This window comes from Nomascus leucogenys, chromosome 17 (assembly GCF_006542625.1).
Source record: "Nomascus leucogenys isolate Asia chromosome 17, Asia_NLE_v1, whole genome shotgun sequence".
Lineage (NCBI taxonomy): Eukaryota > Metazoa > Chordata > Mammalia > Primates > Hylobatidae > Nomascus > Nomascus leucogenys.
Genome location: NC_044397.1, coordinates 28,443,119 through 28,462,964, shown reverse-complemented (window position 1 = coordinate 28,462,964; position 19,846 = coordinate 28,443,119). Strand labels below are relative to the sequence as shown.

Sequence of the window (19,846 nt, the reverse complement as noted above, 5' to 3'; positions counted from 1 at the left end):
AAGCGATTCTCCTGCCTCAGCCTCCCAAGTAGCTGGGATTACAGGTGTGCACCACTACACCCAGCGTGATCTTTATACAGCCCGCAGCACAGTGCCTAGGATGGCTCTAGTTTCAACAGGCGTAGCCAGGACCGTGCACATCTGGATGAGGCCACACCTGCATGGGGACCAGTCCCAGAGCCTGGGCCGTCTGAGCATCATGTCAGGATGGGGTGGGAGGAAGGAAACCTTGGCCCAGCCAGGACCTCCTTGCCTCCACCCTGGCATCCCAAACACCCAGGGCCCTCTTCCCTCGTTTCAGTCCTGCTAGGGGCTATGCACAGACATCCCCCCTTGTGCTATATATAAGCTGGTCCCCCAGGAGCGTGCTGATGGCTGCGGGTGCCCCGTACCTATCGGCTGTAGGTAGATGTGCTTCCGAGCCAGGCGGGGCTTCCGGTGCTGCAGAGAGGCGTGGAAGGTCTGGAAGTCCTCGGGGGCCTCGGGGCGGCTCAGGAGCCAGTCAAAGGCCGTGCGGATGAGCAGGGTACAGAAGAGCGTCCTCTGCGGGTTGTAGGCCTCGGCCAGGAAGAGCCGCTCGGCAGGGGAGAAGGCGGAGACATACAGCTGCTGCAGGGCCGTGTCAGTGGAGACCAGGGCGTCCTTCAGGGCCCGGGGCCCGAAGCTGAACTCCTGTGCAGGTCTACACTGCAGCATGTTGGGCGGGCAGGGCCTGGCCACTCCTGGGAGCCCCTGCTGCTGTCCATGGGCCACCCGGGGGACGGCCACGGTCTCGTCCAGAATCTTCCCTCGGGCTGATCCAAGCGGCTACCAGGGGCTCCCTGCAGACAGACGCTGGTCCAAGGGCCCTCAAGGCCCAGCTCTGCCTGGTCCTGGATGCCCTCAGGCATGGACGCTCCCGGGCCCACAGCACCCTGTGGATGACACGAACAGGGGTCCCCTCACTGCCGAGTACACACAGCCCGATGTCCCAGGCAGGGGACGGGCCGCTCCTGCCCAGGCCTGAGGACAAGCTCTGCAGAGGATGAGGGCGTCAGAGGGAGTCCCGGCCCCTCCAGGACACAGCACTGCCACCCAGCGAGGTTGGAAGGACACATCCAACCACTTCATCTTCTCTAGCAGGTTGGGTCCCATGGGCCACCCAGGGCACAGCCACAATCTCTTCCAGAAGCTTCCCTCATCCAGAACTGGGTATGGGGAAGTAAGTCCTGCTCAGCAGGGGCAGGGACATGTGTCCATGGGCCCCCACAGAAGGGCAGGGGCCCCCAAGGCCATTCTTCCATTCTCTCTTACCAGCCAACTCTGTCTGGAGCCCTTGGAGGGAAGAGAGTCCTCCTCCCCTCCCTGCAGAGCTAGAAGGGCCCCTCCAGGTGGAAACCAAACGCTCTTCTCCACAGCGTGATCACAAAGTGTGCACCCTCACCTGGGCCCCCCGTCCCCTGCGGTTCCTCCTCACCCAGAGCCCCCATCACCTAGGGACCCCCCCAACACCCAGGAACCCCCATCATGGCAGCTCTTCATCCCAATTACAAGCTTTCCTGGCAGGTCCCTGTGCGCCCAGCAAGCATATGTTTGGAGGGGTGAGGGTAGGCAGCCCCAACAGCACCCAGACATCCCCAGGACACACGTGAGGGTCTCGAGATCCAGATGAAGCAGTCAGGGCAGGCGTTTGTGCCAAACCCCACCAGCTAGAAACAAGGAGAGGTGGAGAAGCAACAGCGGATTTCAACGCCCAGGACGGGCCAGGTAGGGAGGAGACAGTGGGGGGCATGGGGCTGGCAGAACCGTGACAAAGCCACCCTGCAAAACAGATGCTCCGACCGGAGCAGCAGCTGGGCAACCCCACACTCAGGAACAGGCCTGAGAGCCGTCAGTGCATGCTTGGTTCCAGGCTACACTTATGTCTCTGTCCAGAGACTGTGAGACCTGCCAGGGCAGATGGAGAGTGGGCTGGGCAGGGGAAGCCTCACAGAACAGATAAAAGCAAAGGGGTGGTTGTGGGGAGAGGCTAGAAACGAACCAGAAACCACAGAAATGAGATGCACAAATAATGCAGCAAGGCAGGTGCAGCTAAGGATGTATGAATATACCCTTATGAATCAGCAGCCCTCAGACAAGCTTCCTCTAGAAAGCTGAGCTAGACATGCAAAACCCATTTCTCTGCAGACCATCAAGTTGCAAGACCTGCCAGCCCTAGCCGGAAAACCAGAAACAGCTTTGTTTTTGCAGGGAGAATGAACAGCCCTATACTCTCTTTAACTAACCCTGATTTCTTTTTTAGAGATGGGATCTCACTGTGTCGCCCAGGCTGGAGTGCAGTGGTGCGATCATAGCTCACTGCAGCCTCCAACTCCTGAGCTCAAGCAATCTTCCTGCTTCAGCCTCCCAAGTAGCTGGGAATACAGGTGTGTAGCATGCCCTGCTAATTTTTGTATTTTTTGTAGAGATGGGGTCTCACTATGTTGCCCAGGCTGATCTCAAACTCCTGGGCTCAAGCAATCCTCTCTCCTCAACCTCCCGAAGTGCATCAACCACTGCACACAGACTCCCCACCCCCAACTTCTTTTTGTTTTTTAGATGGAGTCTTGCTGTGTCACCCAGGCTAGAATGCAGTGTCGTGATCTGGGCTCACTGCAACCTCCACCTCCCGGGTTCAAGCAATTCTCCTGCCCCAGCGTCCCAAGTAGCTGGGATTACAGGTGCCCCCCCCCCCACCATGATAGGCTAATTTTTGTATTCTTAGTAGAAACAGGGTTTCACCACATTGGCCAGGCTGGTCTCAAATTCCTGGCCTCAAGTGATCCGACTGCCTCTGCCTCCCAAAGTGCTGGGATTACGGGCGTGAGCCACCGCACCTGTTTGTTTTTTTGTTTTTGTTTTTAACAGAATGGTTCTAGCTCTGTGCCCAGGCTGGAGTATAGTGGCACAATCTTGGCTCACAGCAGCCTCCTGAATAGTGGGAACATGGGCATATGTACCACGCCTGGCCCACTAACTCCAGTTTTACACATTCATCTGGAAAATACATGTATATGTGCTCATATTCCTATGTATATGTGAATCATAAACAAATTTGATATATGTAATTTATACATTTTCTTTTGGGGAAAATGTGACACAGCTGTATATACATGTGTGCACACAAATATACACAGATATTATTTTTTCCAGAGAAACGTACTGGCTTAGAGGACGGGAGGGGCTGGGACTGAATTTCCACTGAGATCACTGGCAACCCGGAGCTTTCTATAGCTTCTTTCTCCAAATATATTTTACAAATTTAAGATCCAACTGCATATATAATCCTGTATCTTTTTGCTTCGTAAATCATGAGCATTTTCCAAATCCTTAAACATTATACAAAAATGCTATTTTTGGCTGAGTGTGGTGGCTCACGCCTGTAATCTCAGTACTTTAGGAGGCTGAGGTGCGTGGATCACTTGAGCCTAGGAGTTCGAGACCAGCCCAGACAACATGGCAAAATCTCATCTCTAATAAAAACACAAAAAATTAGCCGGGCGTGGTGGCGTGCACCTTCAGTCCCAGCAACTCAGGAGGCTGAGGTGGGAGGATCACCTGAGCCCAGAAAGTCAAGGCTGCAGTGAGCCATGATCATGCCACTGCACTCCAGCCTGGAGGAGGGGGTGAGACCCTGTCTCAAAACAAACAAACAAACAAACAAACAAAAATTTAACTTGTATTTAAAAAAATAAAAAATACAGCCAGGCACGGAGGCTCATGCCTGTAATCCCAGCACTTTGGGAGGCCGAGGCTGGTGGATCACCCAAGGTCAGGAGTTCAACACCAGCCTGACCAACATGGTGAAACCCCATCTCTATTAAAAATACAAAAATTAGCCTAGCATGGTGGCACGTGCCTGTAATCCCAGCTACTCAAGAGGCTGACACAGAAGAATCACTTGAACCTGGGAGGTGGAGGTTGCAGTGAGCTGAAATCGCGCCATTGCACTCCAGCCTGGGCGTCACGGCAAGACTCTGTCTCAAAAATAAAAAAAAATAAAAATGCTATTTTCAACCACTGCCCAAAAACACTGTGATGAACATCTTTGTACTAAGTCTGTGTTTCCAGCTCCTCAGGGCCGATGCCCAGAAGAGAAAATTCCACATGTGAACGTTTAAAGATTTTGATTTGTACTGCAAATTGCTTTGCAGAAAGATCACACCAGTTTACAATCCCACCAGCCCTCAAGGTTTTTTGTTTTTGTTGTTTTGAGACAGAGTCTCCCTCTACCCTGAAGGCTGGAGTGCAGTAGCATGATCTTGGCTCACTGCAACCTCCACTTTCTGGGTTCAAGCGATTCTCCTGCCTCAGCCTCCCAAGTAGTTGGGACTACAGGCACCCGCCACCATGCCCAGCTAATTTTTGTATTTTTAGTGGAGACAGGGTTTCACCACGTTGGCCAGGTTGGTCTTGAACTCCTGACCTCAAGGTGATCTGCCCACCTCAGCCTCCCAAAGTGCTGGGATTACACGCATGAGCCACCACGCCCAGCCAGCCCTGGAAGTTCTAAGTCATCAGCAGCAGATAAAAATGACTATCAGCCAGGCGTAGTGGCTCACGCCTGTAATCCCAGCACTTTGGGAGGCCGAGGCGGGCGGATCACAAGGTCAGGAGATCAAGATCATCCTGGCTAACATGATGAAACCCCGTCTCTACTAAAAATACAAAAAAAATTAGCCAGGCATGGTGGCGGGCGCCTGTAGTCCCAGCTACTCAGGAGGCTGAGGCAGGAGAATGGCGTGAACCTGGGAGGCAGAGCTTGCAGTGAGCCAAAACCGCATCACTGCACTCCAGCCTGGGCCACAGAGCAAGACTCCGTTTGGAAAAAAAAAAAAAAAAAAGACTATCAAGAGCCACAAACCGCACTGTGTTCCAGGCAGGGCTTCATTGCTTTAACCCTCAGAGAAGTGGGTGCAGGTTTTGTCCCCATTTTCAAGAGGGTGAAACGGAGGTGGAGTAGGGTTAAATCTAACTTAAGCAACGCCATGCCACACCAGAATCAGAGGTTGTGGGGGTGGGGCGGGGGGGTTGGAACACACAGATTTTGTTTTCTAATAATAGTTATGTCCATTTCCTTTTTTTTTTTTTTCCCAAGACAGTTTCGCTCTGTCACCCAGGCTGGAGTCCAATGGCGCTATCTCAGCTCACTGTAACCTCCACCTCCGGGTTCAAGCAATTCTCCTGCCTCAGCCTCCTGAGTAGCTGGGACTACAGGTGCCCACTACCATGCCTGGCTAATTTTGTATTTTTAGTAGAGACAAGGTTTCACCATGTTAGTCAGGCTGGTCTCGAACTCCTGACCTCAAGTGATCCACCTGCCTTGGCCTCCCAAAGTGCTGGGATTATAGGCGTGAGCCACTGCGCCGGGCCTTTTTTTCTTTTTTAAATGAGACAGGATCTCCCTGTGTCGCCCAGGCTGGAGTACTGTGGTACACTCAGCTCACTGCAGCCTCCAACTCCTGGGCTCAAGCAGTCCTCCTGCCTTGGCCTTCTGAGTAGCTGAGACTACGGACATGCACCAACATGCTCAATTTTTTTTTTTTTTTTAGAGAAGGGTCTCACTATGTTGCCCAGGCTGGTCTTAAACTCTGAGGCTCAAGCAATCCTCCCTTATTGGCCTCCCAAAGTGCTGGGATTATAAGCCTGAGCCACCGCATCAGCCTGAACATGCAGATTTTCAAGCACCATGGTTCCCATCACCATGGGAAGCAGGGCCCCACCTTGCCGGGACCACGTGGGTTCTATGCAGACCGAGCCTGTGCCCAGACCCCCATGCCCACCACCAGACTCCAGCGTGGGTCTCACTCCTGGAGTGAACAGGGCAGTCCTGGCAGGTTCACACCAGGGTGGAATTCCCACTTCTGAACCACAGGGGAAGAAAGAAACATCAGATACACAGATGATGGAGAGGACCAGATCCCGTGGCCATGGAAAGGGCCATAGTGGACAAGTCTTGCAGCGGGGCCAGAAGCTGAGCAAGGAGGAGCCATAAGCACAGACCCACGTCAGCCAGAAGCAGGTGAGAGACGCATGATCAGTGGTTCTAAAAGAGGCCGGGTGGGTCCCAGGGCAGGTGAACACACAGGTTCATTCATTTATCCAATATATATAAAATAATAGGCCGGACGCAATGGCTCACGCCTGTAATCCCAGCACCTTGGGAAGTCGAGGCAGGCGGATCACTTGAGGTCAGGAGTTCAAGACCAGCCTGGCCAACATGGTGAAACCCTGTCTCTACTAAAAATACAAAAATTAGCCAGGCGTGGTGGTGAGTGCCTGTAATCCCAGCTACTCGGGAGGCTGAGGCAAGAGAATCGCTTGAATCCGGGAGGCAGAGGTTGCAGCGAGCCGAGATCGCGCCACTGCACTCCAGCCTGAGTGACAGAGCGAGACTCCACCTCAAAAAATAAAATAAAATAAATTATATATTAGATACATATATTTTAGTATATATGTTAATGTAATATAATCCCACATATATATGAGATTTTAGTATATATGATAATATATTAATGTAATATAATCTCACATGTATATTTATAAGATTATGACCAGGTACAGTGGCTCATACCTGTAATCTCAGTACTTTGGGAGGCAGAAGGATCACTTGAGCAGGGGCGGTCAAGGCCAGCCTGGGCAACATAGACCCCCATCTCTACTCTATGAAAATAAAATAAGGATTTATTATGAGAATTGGCTCACAGGCCTCAGAGGCTGAGAAGTCCTACAGTGTGCTGCCTACAAGCTGGAGACCAGGGAAGGTGGAGGCGTGATTCAAACTCAGCTCAGGTCCGGAGGCCTGAGAACCAGGGCAGCCGAGGGTGGACATCCAGTCCCGGGGCAAGAGAGGATGAGATGTCCCAGCTCCAGCGGCGAGGCAGGAAATGAGGGGTGAACTCCTCCTCCCTCTGCCGTCTGTTCTATTCAGGGCCTTGAGGGGTTGGAAGGTGCCCAGCCACTTGGGGAGGGCAGTCCACCTTCCTGAACCCACTGTCCTATACGTCATCTCGAGCACCCTCACAGATATGCCCAGTAAGTGTTGCATCAGCCACCCTGTGGCCCGGTTAAGTGGACTCGTGACAGTGACATTAGCTGTCGAGGGCTTCCTGGGTGCTGGGCCCTCTGCCAGGGGTTTTCAAACATAAGTGGACAAAACAGAGGTCCCTGGCCCCATGGAGCTTAGATGCTCCAGCAGGAAGGCAGGTGGCAAAAGTGCTAATAGTGTATATGGTAGGTTAGAAGGTGACAGGTCCTATTGGAAAAAGAAAAGGCTGGCTGGCTGCAGTGGTTCATGCCTGCATTCCCAGCACTTTGGGAGGTTGAGGTGGGCAGATCATGAAGTCAGGAGATCGGGACCATTCTGACTAACACGGTGGAACCCCGTCTCTACTAAAAATACAAAAACTTAGCCGGGCGTGGTGGCGGGCGCCTATAGTCCCAGCTACTCGGGAAGCTGAGGCAGGAGAATGGCGTGAACCTGAGAGGTGGAGCTTGCAGTGAGCAGAGATCGTGCCACTGCACTCCAGCCTGGGCCACAGAGCGAGACTCCATCTCAGAAAACAAAACAAAACAAAACAAACTTAGCTGGGTGTGGTGGCACACATCTGTGGTCCCAGTTACTCAAGAGGCTGAGGTGGGAGGAAGTCTTCAGCCCAGGAGTCCAAGGCTGCAGTGAGCTGTGATCGCACCACTGCACTCCAGCCTGGATGACAGCAAGACCCTGTGTCCAACAACAACAACAACAACAAAAAAAACCACCAACCAGGCGCGGTGGCTCACACCTGTAATCCCATCACTTTGGGAGGCCAAGGTGGGCAATCACCTGAGGTCAGGAGTTCAAGACCAACTTGGTCTTGAGCCTGACCAACATGGAGAAACCCCATCTCTACTAAAAATACAATATTAGCCGGGCATGGTGGCGCATGCCTGTAATCCCAGCTACTCAGGAGGCTGAGGCAGAAAAATTGCTTAAACCCGGGAGGCGGAGGTTGCAGTGAGCAGAAATCGCACCATTGCACTCTGGCCTGGGCAACAAGAGCAAAAACTCCATCTCAAAACAAACAAACAGCTCCCTGCAGAGTGGGGCAGGGCTCAGGCGTGCCAGGCCCGCACTCCCATTCCTGAGAGAGCGATCAGAGTGGGTTCCATTGAGGTGGGATGTCTGAGCGAGGAGGCAGCAGGGAGGAGGGGCAGACCATCCCAGACAGAGGTGGGTGTACACAGGCCCGCGGCAGATACGTCTGGGGGCTCAGGGGACAGCCGGAGGGGGCCAGTGTGGCTGGAACGAATTGGAAGAACAGGGGACGAGACTGGGGGCAGATGGGGACACGTCGCACAGGAGCCGGGAGGCTGTTGGAGGAGCCTTAACCTTTGCTCTGAGTGAGGTGGGGAACCGCTGCTGGGCTTGTGGCCAAGGGGTGGGGTACGGGGCTACGCAAAGCCCATCTCCTGCCCTAGCCACGCCAGGCATCAGCGTGTGATGGCAGAGCCCCCAGCAACCTCTCAGAGCCCCCTCGGGGACTCGCTACGGAAGAGGCGCCCAGGAAACCCTTGAAGCTGTGATACCCTCAACAGCACCGGGGGCTCTGGCATGAGCTTGGTCCTCTTTTTATTTTTTTATTTTTATTTTTTGAGATGGAGCCTCGCTCTATCGCCCAGGCTGGAGTGCAGTGGCACAATCTCGGCTCACTGCAACCTCCGCTTCCTGGGTTAAAGCGATTCTCCTGCCTCAGCCTCCCCAGTAGCTGGGACTAAAGGCACTTGCCACCACGCCTGGCTAATTTTTTTTTTTTTTTTTTGTATTTTTAGTAGAGATGGGGTTTCACCGTGTTAGCCAGGATGGTCTCGATCTCCTGACCTTGTGATCTGCCTGCCTCAGCCTCCCAGAGTGCTGGGATTACAGGCGTGAGCCACCATGCCCAGCCAAGCTTGGTTCTCTTTTAACCCCACTGTGCCTCAGCGTCCTCCCAGGTGAGATGGGTGTGGTCCCACCTGTCTTCCTCCAGGAGCCTGGCTGGCCCAAGCAGGAGGAGGAGGTGCTTACCCAGCCTCGGAGCACCTGACGCCACAGGAGACTCACCAGCTTATTTTTGTTTCTGGGTACCAGTGACATGACCTGCTCACCGGCTCCTCGCTTCCAGACCTTCCGCTCACCAGCACTGCCACCGACGAGGGGCAAGCACCATCACCTCCCAGCTACCTCCAAATCATTCCCCTAGCGCCACAGCCAGCTCAGAATGATTTGTTCTGTCGAGGGGGGCTTATCAATTATTTCTCTGGAGCAGCCCAGGGCCTTCCAGATGCCCAGGAGGGTCTGTGTCCCAGCTTTCCAGAGAAGGACACGGTAAAACAGATAGCAATACCTGCGGGCACCCCGGACTGGCCCTGACCAACATTCCCCTTCCCATGCCTGCCACCCTGCAAAGCCCCAAAATCACTGACCTTTTTTTTTTTTTTTTTTTGAGACAGAGCCTTGCTCTGTCACCCAGGTTACAGTGCAGTGGCGCGATCTCGGCTCACTGCAACCTCCGCCTCCTGGGTTCACTGCCTTAGCCTCCCAAATAGCTGGGACTACAGGTGCCTACCACCACGTCCAGCTTATTTTTGTATTTTTAGTAGAGATGGGGTTTCACCATATTGGCCAAGCTGTTCTCAAACTCCTGACCTTGTGATCCACCCGCCTTGGCCTCCCAAAGTGCTGGGATTATATGTGTAAGCCACCATGCCCGGCCCAAAATCACTTTCTGATGCAACACCTTGTCCGACCTCCAAAACCATCCTGAGATTCACCCATGTCATAACCCAGGAGAATGAGGCTCAGAGAGGGAAAGCCACTTGCCCAGGGTTACACAGCTCACCTGGATCTTGACTCCCAACACAGTGACCCCCCACTCCGGTCCTCACGCACGGACCTTCCCCTACTCTCGAGGGGGCTTTCCTGCCAGCACCCACACCCACCTGACCACCCAAAGACCCTGGTCAGAGGCTTCCCTGCCAGCAAACCCTCCTACTCCAGGCAAAGCATCAGGAAACGAGAAACGCTTTTTTTTTTTTTTCTTTTTGCCTCTGTCTCCCAGGCTGGAGTATAGTGGTGCAATCTCGGCTCACTGCAACCTCCTCCTCCTCCCTGGTTCAAGCGATTCTCATGCCTCAGCCTCCCTAGTAGCTGGGACTACACACGCACGCCACCATGCCAGGCTAATTTTGGTATCTTTAGTAGAGATAGGGTTTCACCATGTTGGCCAGGCTAGTGTCGAACTCCTGGCCTCAAGTGATCTGCCTGCCTCAGCCTCCCGAAGTGCTGGGATTTCAGGGGTGAGCCACCACACCCGGCTGAGAAATGCCTTCTTTTTACTAAAAGTTCACAAGCCCTACTACACTGGTTCCAGGTGTGACTTGGGCCCAAACTGCCAATGTCAGGCCCATCTAAGTCATTCAAGGAGGACAGAATGGGAGCAACAGGAAGGACCACAGCGGCAAGTTTCCCAGGGGGCCGGAGCACATGCACAGAGGAGCCACGACCACAGATGGCTGTTTGCACACCCGCAAGCAGTGGTGGGCACACGGGTAACTCAGAGCATCTACGTTGGAAACCCAGCCAGAGACACACCACCAACGTCAGCCAACCCGAGCCACCCAGGAAGCAGTGGCCACGCCAGCTCCAGACTGGCCCGGCTGGAAGATCAACAGGACGTGAGAGGCAAGCTCTAAAAATAGCCACCTCCTGGGACAATCGCTTGAGTCCAGGAGTTTGAGACCAGCCTGGGGAAATACAGCAAAACCCCGTCTCTACAAAACATTTTAAAAATTAGCTGGGCATGGTGGCGCATGCCTGTGGTCCCAGCTACTAGGGAGGCTGAGATAGGAGGATTGCTTTAGCCCTGGAGGTCGAGGCTGTGGTGAGCTATGATTGCATCACTGCATTCCAGCCTGGAAGACAGAGTAAGACCCTGTCCCTGTCTGTCTTTCACACACACACACACACACACACGAAAACACAGCCACCTCCCAGTGCAGACTGGAGAATGGTGTGACAGGCTCCAAGCTGGGAATGAGAATGCCTAGGTCCCCCCATCCCTTGACACAGGTACAGCTCTCGGGCGTCCAGGGCATGACGTCTGCCCAGACACTGTTTCCTCTCAAGAAACCTTGTGGCCACATTCATCTTCGTGGGTCATTCAGGAAAACCCCGGTCCCCACTGTCAGCTGCCACCTGAGTCCTTCCATCCTGCCAGGTCATTTCTGCACAAGACCACTCCTTACATAGAGCCAGAGCTGCATGTGAGCCCTGGGGGTACCCTCGGGCAGGGAGCCGCATTAGTGGGGGTCAGCTTCCCAGCACCCTCTCGCACTCACCAACTCATCCATACTCCAAAAAGGAGACCCCCAGATGGAGGTTCCTCGCTGTCCTTTGGGCCCTGCCACGGTGTATCCCCCTCCTCTGCTCATTGCAGTCATGACAGCAGCCAACAGGTCCCGTGCCTGCGTCCTCCAAGCCACACATGGAGGTGCCACTGCGGTGTTTCAGGTGGGGAAACTGAGGCTCAGACGTTAAGTGACTTGGCCCTGGTGACACAGCTGGGGGCCAGCGGGGCCTGGTTTTCAAAGCCATGCTTCACACTGAAACCCCAGCTGCTCCTGGAGCAGGGATGTTCTGACGGGGACAGAGGGCAGGACGTCTCCTCTCCCACAGCACCCGCGTTCCAGCCCTGCTGCTATTAATACCATGGGTAAACTCAGACACTTCTCCTTCCTCCTCCCCTTGCCTTTTTTTGTCCAAAGACTGGAAAAGAGCACGTCCACATCCCCCCCGGGGAGGGTCTGCCACTCTAAGCAACAAGGGCCGCCAGACTGGCCCAGGAACCAGGTATCCAAGGTCAGGCTGCCCTAAACCGCACAGCTCCGGGCACTCATTCTCCCCCATCTGACCACGCAGATGCCCGGCCTTCGGGCAAGAAACCATGCTCTGATTCTCGCTATTCTGAATGCGCTTTGCAAAACCTCCCAGCAGCTCCATCGAGCTATTCATTAGCTGACAGCCGAGACCTTCAGGCAGAACCAGACAGACGGATGGTTTTGGGGGTTTCTCACCTCTCAGTTTCCATTCGCTAGGAGGGGAAACCGGGGGTTAGACCACAGGGGTAGTGGCCTCCGGGCCAGACTCTTGGCTTCCTGTTCTCTCTCCTCACCTGCGAACCCCAAACTCCTCTCCCAAGTATTTCCCTCTGGTGATGGGCGCAGAAAGGACCCACGTCCCTGCCCTCCCGGGTCCTTTGTAAAGTTTGCCATTTCTCTGTCACCCCTCCCTTGCTTTTCTGGTTTTGAGACCTGTCTTACTTCCCTGCAGGGATCATATCCACCGCCTTCTCCCTCAGTCTCCTGGGGGAGGAAGCCTTCTCCCTCCCCCGCACATACGCAGGCTGCGGGCAGCCCTGGGCAAGACGAGATTCTCTGCGCCCTGGAGGCTCCCCGGGGACGTCCCGCACCCACCTGGCTCGCCCCAGCCCGGAAACGCCTTCTTTCGGGCGCCTGGCCCTGGATTCCTGACCCGTCCCCAGTTTGCTCCCATCGGGAAGCGCGCAGGTCGCCCGGCCTGGGAGAGTATGGCGGGGAGGGGGCGCGTGGCCCTTTCCTGGCCCGGCCTTCCCTCTGCGGGACCTGCCCGGGGTGTGCCGACCCCGGAGCGGCGCTGCACCAAACCCTCGCCAAGTGCGCCCTTCGCGTCTCCGCGGTCCCTGCGCGCTCGTAGCCGCCGCCGCCCGGGCGTCCTCGGGGCTTGCAGCGCGGGCCGGGCTGGACCCGGAGCTGCCCCTGCCCACCCGCCCCGGCACGGAGGTCCCTCTCGGTCCCTGCGCCCCCGAGTCTTCCCCGCGCGCCCCCCTACCTCGCAGTCCCGCGCCCGCCGGAGCCGGCAGAGGCCGCGCCGGGCAACGAGCCCCGGGCAGCAGCGTGGGCAGCTCGGCCTGGGCCGGGAGGATCGGGAGGTCCCGGTGACGTCAGCGCGCGGGGCAGGGACCGAGGCGGGCGGGCCGGTGTGGGGCTGCGGGCAGGACAGGAGGGCCACACCCCTCCCAGCGCTCAGCGTCCTGCCCCACTCCCTCCAGCTGCCCGCGGTGGAGCTCACGTGGGACCCTCCAGCCTCCCAGAAACACCCGGGCAGGGGGCCCCCAGAGCCTAAAGCCAAACAGGTGAGGGAGGTCAGTCAGCCCGGGCCAGTTCGTGCCTCCCCAGGTGAGAGGAGTAATCCAGGCTACTCGGCAGGGCGCCAGGTGAGGAGGTGAACCAGGCCACCAGTTAAGGCCCCAGGTAAGAGAGGTGAACCAGCGCCACCAGGTGAAGAAGGTGAACCAGGCCACCAGGAGAGGCCCCAGGTGAGAGGGGTGAACCAGGCTATCAGGCAAGGCGCCAGGTGAGAGGGGTGAACCAGGCCACCAGTTAAGACCCCAGGTGAGAGAGGTGAACCAGCGCCACCAGGTGAGGAGGTGAACCAGGCTTATCAGGCAAAGCCCCAGGTGAGAGGGGTGAAGCAGGCCGCCAGGTTAGCCCCATAGTCAGTGGCCCTGAGGATGGGCGCCCTGCCCTACCCCAGCCAGCTGTGAGTGCAGCCCTGGCCCTGTGCCAGCCACCACGAGCTGGAAAGGACTCTAAGTGCGGAAGGATGACCAAGCCCAGCCCTGGCCGTGAAGGCCAGCACGACGGCTCCAGACAGAGCCCAGAGGCCTTTTCCTCAAACTGCCCTTTTCCTCTCTGCAAACCCTCCCAGCGCCAGCTTCCCTCGGGCAGCCTCCCACCAGCTCTGCTTCACCGTGCAGAAATGCCCCCCACGCCGTCAGCAGCGCCCCACGGATGGCTGAGGGATTCGTCACCATCGTCCCACACCAGTGCAAAGAATTTTTTTTTTTTAGATGGAGTCTCGCTCTGTCGCCCAAGCTGGAGTGTTATGGTGCAATCTCGGGTCACTGCAACTTCTGCCTCCCGGGTTCAAGTGATTTTTCTGCCTCAGCCTCCCGAGTAGTGGGGATTACAGGTACCCACCATCGTGTCCAGCTAATTTTTGTATTTTTAATAGAGATGGGGTTTCACCTTCTTGGCCAGGCTGGTATCAAACTCTTGACCTCATGATCCACTGGCCTTGGCCTCTCAAAGTGCTGGGAGTACAGGCATGAGCCACCACACCCAGACGAGAAGAATTTTTTTAAGCCTTAAGAAATAACAACATGGCTGGGCGTGGTGGCTCATGCCTGTAATCCCAGCACTTTGGAAGGCTGAGGCAGACAGGTCACGAGGTCAGGAGTTCAAGACCAGCCTGGCCACTATGGTCAAGCCCCGTCTCTACTAAAAATTAAAAAATTAGCCAGGCGTGGTGGCTGGTGCCTGTAGTCCCAGCTACTCGGGAGGCTGAAGCAGGAGAATCACTTGAACCTGGGAGGTGGAGGTTGCAGTGAGCTGAGATCGTGCCACTGCACTCCAAACTGGGCAACAAAGCAAGACTTTGTTTCAAAAAAATTAAAAAGAGAAAAAAAACAACACGATACTCGGTGTCCAGTGTGCAAAATTTGGAAAATTATGAAAAATAAAAACAAGACCCCATAAGCCAACTGTGTAGAGGTAACCTCTCTTACCTTCTTGTCAGATATCCTTCTGATCGCCTTTTCCTCCACATTGAAATGTATTTAAAAAAAAAATTTTGGGGGGGGACAGGATCTTGCTCTGTTGCCCAAGCTAGAATGCAATGGTATAAACGCAAGTCACTGCAGCCTCGACCTCCTAGGTTCCAGCAATCCTCCTCCCTCAGCCTCTGAGTGGCTGAGACTACAGATACATGCCATCACACCTGGATAATTGTGAAACTTTTATGTAGAGATGGGATCTCGCTATGTTACTCAAGCTGGTCTCAAATTTCTGGGTTCAAGTGACCCTCCCAGCTCGGCCTCCCAAAATGTTGAGATCACAGGTATGAGTCACCATGCCCAGCCTAAATACATATTTTAAGGGATTCACACCACATACTGCATTCTACAGGCAGCCCGTGACTTCACATTCATCAATAGCCAGAAGTCCGTCTCCACACCCTGATGATCTGCGCTGGACTCCGTGTCATGGATCTGTCACCCGCTTTGGGACATTTTGGTTTCTCCTGGTGTCTCACTAGCATATATCACTGTGATAGACGATCTTGTTTCCATAGATCTTTGTACAGGTATCTGGTCCCCCTCACCTTGGGATAAATTCCTACAAATACATTCTGGCTCACAAAGCTGGACTTCTTCACACGTGTTGCTGCAGGGATTTTCCAGGTTATTTCTGTTGGGGATGGAGAACCCAGAACCTGAGAAAAGATGTTCTTTTTTTTTTTTTTTTTTTTTTTCTTGAGACGGAGTCTTGCTCTGTCTCCCAGGCTGGAGTGCAGTGGCTCGATCTCTGCTCACTGCAAGCTCTGCCTCCCTGGTTCAAGAGACGGGGTTTCACCGTGTTAGCCAGGATGGTCTTGATCTCCTGACCTCGTGATCCGCCCGCCTTGGCCTCCCAAAATGCTGAGATTACAGGCGTGAGCCACTGCACCTGGCCTTTTTTTTTTTTTTTTGAGATAGAGTCTCACTCTGTCACCCAGGCTGGAGTACAGTGGTGGGATCTCGGCTCACTGCAAACTCCACTTCCTGGGCTCAAGCGATTCTCTTGCCTCAGCCTCCCAAGTAGCTGCAATTACAGGTGCCCACCACCTTGCCCAGCTAATTTTTGTATTTTTAAGAAGGACAGGGTTTCACCATGTTGGCCGGGCTGGTCTCGAACTCCTGACTTCAAGTGATCCACCCGCCTTAGCCTCCCAAATTGCTGGGATTACAGGCATGAGCCACCTAGCCTGGCCTGAATGTTCTGTCCTAAAACTGCTTATTACAAAGAAGTTGTGGAATATCCTCCCCACAGCCCTCCACGCCCCTCCCTGAATAGCTACAGGGATGGGAGCCACTGGAAAAGAAATTATGCATCGAGGCCGGGTACAATGGCTCAACCTGTAATCCCAGCACTTTGGGAGGCCAAGGTGGGCAGATCACGAGGTCAGGAGATCAAGACCATCCTGGCTAACATGGTGAAACCCCGTCTCTACTAAAAATACAAAAAATTAGCTGGGTGTGGTGGCGGGCACCTGTAGTCCCAGCTACTCGGGAGGCTGAGGCAGGAGAATGGCATGAACCTGGGAGGCGGAGCTTGCAGTGAGCCGAGATCGCGCCACTGCGCTCCAGCCTGGGGGACAGAGACTCTGTCTCAAAAAGAAAAAAAAAAAAAAGAAATTATGCATCAAGCCTGGAGTGGCAGTTCCTCCTCTGTCTGTTGGTTGGCGCCATGCCCAGTGCCAGGACCCCCGGAACACAGAGGCAGCCTACTGATGACCTGACCCCTGCCGCCAAGGCTTCACGCAGCCAACGCCCTGTCCGCACTGCACCCGGGACATGCTGGTCTCCCACCGGCAGACTGCACACCCCTTTCTGGTTGAAGCTACCTCGTCAGAGTCTATTCTAGAAAGAGGCCATGATATGGGGACCCCTGTCCTTTCAGCGATGAACAAAGCAGGCCGCCCCTACCTTCGTCCCCATCACCATCCTCTCACCCAGGCAGACCTGGGGTTAAAAGAGAGCTGTGTGGCCTGGGGAAGCTGCTTCACCTTGCCCTGCCTCAGTTTCCCCAGGGTGGGTTAAATAGTGGCTCCCAAAAGATGTGCCTACTTGCATCCTCGGAATGGGACCTTATTTGGAAACCGAGTCATTGCAGATATGGTTAAAGTAAGGATCTCAAGATGAGGTCATCCTGGGTCAGAGTCGGGGTGGGCCCTAAATCCAATGCAAGTAACCTTATAAGAGACAGAAAGAGGTTCCTGATTGGAGGAACAAGACAATGTAAAAAATAATGACAAATTTTTTTTTCTTTTCGAGATGGAGTCTCGCTCTGTCATCCGAGCTGGAGTGCAATGGCTCACTGCAACCTCCGCCTCCCAGGTTCAAGTGATTCTCCTGCCTCAGCCTCCTGAGTAGCTGGGATTATAGGCACGTGCCACCAAGCCCAGCTAATTTTTGTGTGTTTTTGGTAGAGATGGGGTTTCACTGTGTTGGCCAGGCTGGTCTTAAACTCCTGACCTCAAGTGATCCACCCACCTCGGCCTCCCAAAGTGCTGGGATTACAGGCATGAGCCACTACACCCAGCCAACAAATTTTTAAAAAGAGAGAGAAAGCGGCTGGGTGAGGTGGCTCACGTCTGTAATCTCCAACACTTTGGGAGGCCGAGGTGGGAGGATCACTTGAGCCCAGGAGTTGGAGACCAGCTGGGCAGCATCTCTACAAAATACTGTAAAAAACAGACAGAGCTGGGCGTGGTGGCTCACGCCTGTAATCCCAGCACTTTGGGAGGCCGAGGCGGGCGGATCATGAGATCATGAGATAGAGACCATCCTGGCTAACATGGTGAAACCCCGTCTCTACTAAAAATACAAAAAAATTAGCCGGGTGTGGCAGTGTGCGCCTGTAGTCCCAGCTCCTCGGGAGGCTGAGGCAGGAGAATGGTGTGAACCTGGGAGGCGGAGCTTGCAGTGAGCCAAGATTGCACCACTGCACTCCAGCCTGGGCGACAGAGCGAGACTCCATCTCAAAAAAAAAAAAAACAACAAAAAAAAAACAGAAAGTAGAAGACACAGAGACACAGAGGAGAAGGCGGAGATGGGAGTGGCGCAGCCACAAGCCAAGGACACCTGGAGCCCCCAGAAGCGGGAAGAGGCAGGAAAGACCTTCCCCTGGAGCCCTCTGCAGAAGTTCGGCCCTGCCCCAGCCTTGACTTCAGACCACTGCCCTCCAGAATTGACAGTGAATGTGTGGTGTTTGAAGCCACACAGCTGTGGTCATTTGTCATAGCAGCCGCAGGAAACTCATCCACATTGGAAAACGGGAAAATGCTTCGCACAGGTTTTATAAGGATGAGGAAAACTATCCCGGGGGATTGGCACACGGAGTCCTGGGAAGCAGCAGCTGCTCACCCAGCAAACTCGAGCCCCTGTGTGTGCTGGGCACAGGGCCACAGGACAGGGGCTTGGCCTCTCTGCAGCTTGGCCCTGCTCCAAGGCCAGCAGGCGAGGGTGCAGGCAGACAGCGCTGTGGGGACAGAGGAGGATGGCGCTGGGGCTGGCTTCACCATACAGCAAGATGAGCCCGGGTTGAGGGCAGAGATGGGGGTGTGCCAGGTGGAAGGAACTGTGCGAACAGAGGCCTGCCTGTCAGAATGCGTGCAGGGTGCAGGAAGTGGGGCAGGGTCAGAAAAGCTGGAGAAGAGATGAGGCCGCATCCAGGGAGGGGGGTTGCTGAGGGCCAGGGGCTGGGGGGTAAAAGGGCTTGGAACACAAGCAGGGGAGCTGTGCATGGCCCAAGCAGGAGTTTCTATGGCCTGACACTGAGATCTCCTGGGTGCAACAGGTGACGTCCAGGAAGGAGGCAAGGGGGTCTGAATCCCTGCCCAGGCAGGATGCACGGGGCCGGACCCCAGCACTGCCTGCAGGACTTGGGGTGTCCTAGTGCAGGTACAGTCAAGCCCTCTTCCCTGCCACAGGCTCCCTGACTGTGCCTCAGTTTCCCCGGGCCTCCCTGGAGCTGTCGCTCTAGCACTGTAGGAACACAAAGCAAAGCTAAGGACCCTCCCATCGGCCTGAGGCCTCCTGGGCAGCCATTCTTCAAGGGACCGTGTGCTGGGGGCCCACCCGGTGTCATCTCGTGCTGGACACGAGACCCTGACCCCTGGAGCTGCAGTACCCGCCCCCCATCCTGTCCTGGGGTAGCTGGGGACCCTCTCAGGCCTGAGGGGAGGACAGGAGCTCCCCAGCACGAGGAGCATGCCACTGAGGGTGAGGGCCGAGCAGAGCGAGCTCCCAGACGGGCTCAGCTGGCCCTGGCCCCCGCCCAGCCTCCCCGTGCCCAGCCTGTGAGGCCGCCCTTTGAGCTTCTGGATTAGTATTCACGCCACGTCCCCAGCTCTGAAAGCCCTTGTTCCCTCCAGAGAGCAGCCAGGGCGGCTGGGGCTGGGGGGGGGGGCGGGGGGCGCTCAGTGCAAAGCGACAGCCCCAGCACATACACTGGGGCCCTTAGCCCGCTCCCCCAGGACCCCTCCTCCGCTGTTCAGGCTCCCCATGGGCTCAGCCAAGGCTGGGGGACTGGGAGGGAGGGGCTGTCTGTCCATCTCTCTCTCTGTCTCTCTCTCTCAGTTTGTATCTCTGTCTGTCTGTCTGTCTCTTTCTCTTGGGGTTCTTGGTCTCTCTCTCTGTCACCATCTCCCTCCTCCCTCCATCCCCTTCTCCTACCCTCCCATGCTGTGTGCAGTCAGGGGATCCGGGAGTAACCCTACATGTAGTTTCTCCAACAGGAAAAGACACACGGGCCAGGCGTGTGGGGGCGAATCTCCGATGACATCTCCCTGCGCCACCTGTCCCTGTCAGGGTCTGTCTTGACTCTGAGCTGTCTGCAGACCTCCCCAGAGCCCCCACAGTTGGACCCCAACAACAAGAATAACAAAGGCTTGGCTGGGCGCCGTGGCTCACGCCTGTAATCCCAGCACTTTGAGAGGCCAAGGTGGGTGGATCTCTTGAGCCCAGGAGTTTGAGAGCAGCCTGCGCAACATAGCAAGACCCCCCCATCGCTACAAAAAATAATAAAAAAATTAGCCCGGTGTGGTGGCATGCACCTGGGAGGCTGAGGTGGGAGGATCACCTGAGGCCAGGGAGGTCAAAGCTGCAGTGAGCCATGATTGCACCACTGCACTCCAGCCTGGGCAAGAGTGGAGACCCCGTCTCAAAAA

At 55.3% G+C, this 19,846-nt stretch overlaps 1 protein-coding gene across 7 annotated transcripts in view; it reads right to left on the bottom strand.

Annotated features, from left to right (window-relative positions):
- AMZ1 (archaelysin family metallopeptidase 1) overlaps positions 1-19,846 on the bottom strand; it is a 37,321-nt gene that overhangs the window by 15,514 nt on the left and 1,961 nt on the right. For 3 of the 7 annotated variants that reach the window (XM_030797185.1, XM_003274972.3, XM_030797187.1), the window contains one exon: positions 393-914. In XM_030797185.1, the coding sequence (XP_030653045.1) occupies positions 393-696 (304 nt within the window). In that variant the 5' untranslated portion in view covers positions 697-914. Of the gene's footprint in view, positions 1-392; positions 915-11,376; positions 11,458-12,510; positions 12,537-12,904; positions 12,995-19,846 lie in introns of those variants that run through there. The other 4 variants (XM_012496534.2, XM_030797184.1, XM_030797189.1 and 1 more) reach the window with 3 other exon arrangements.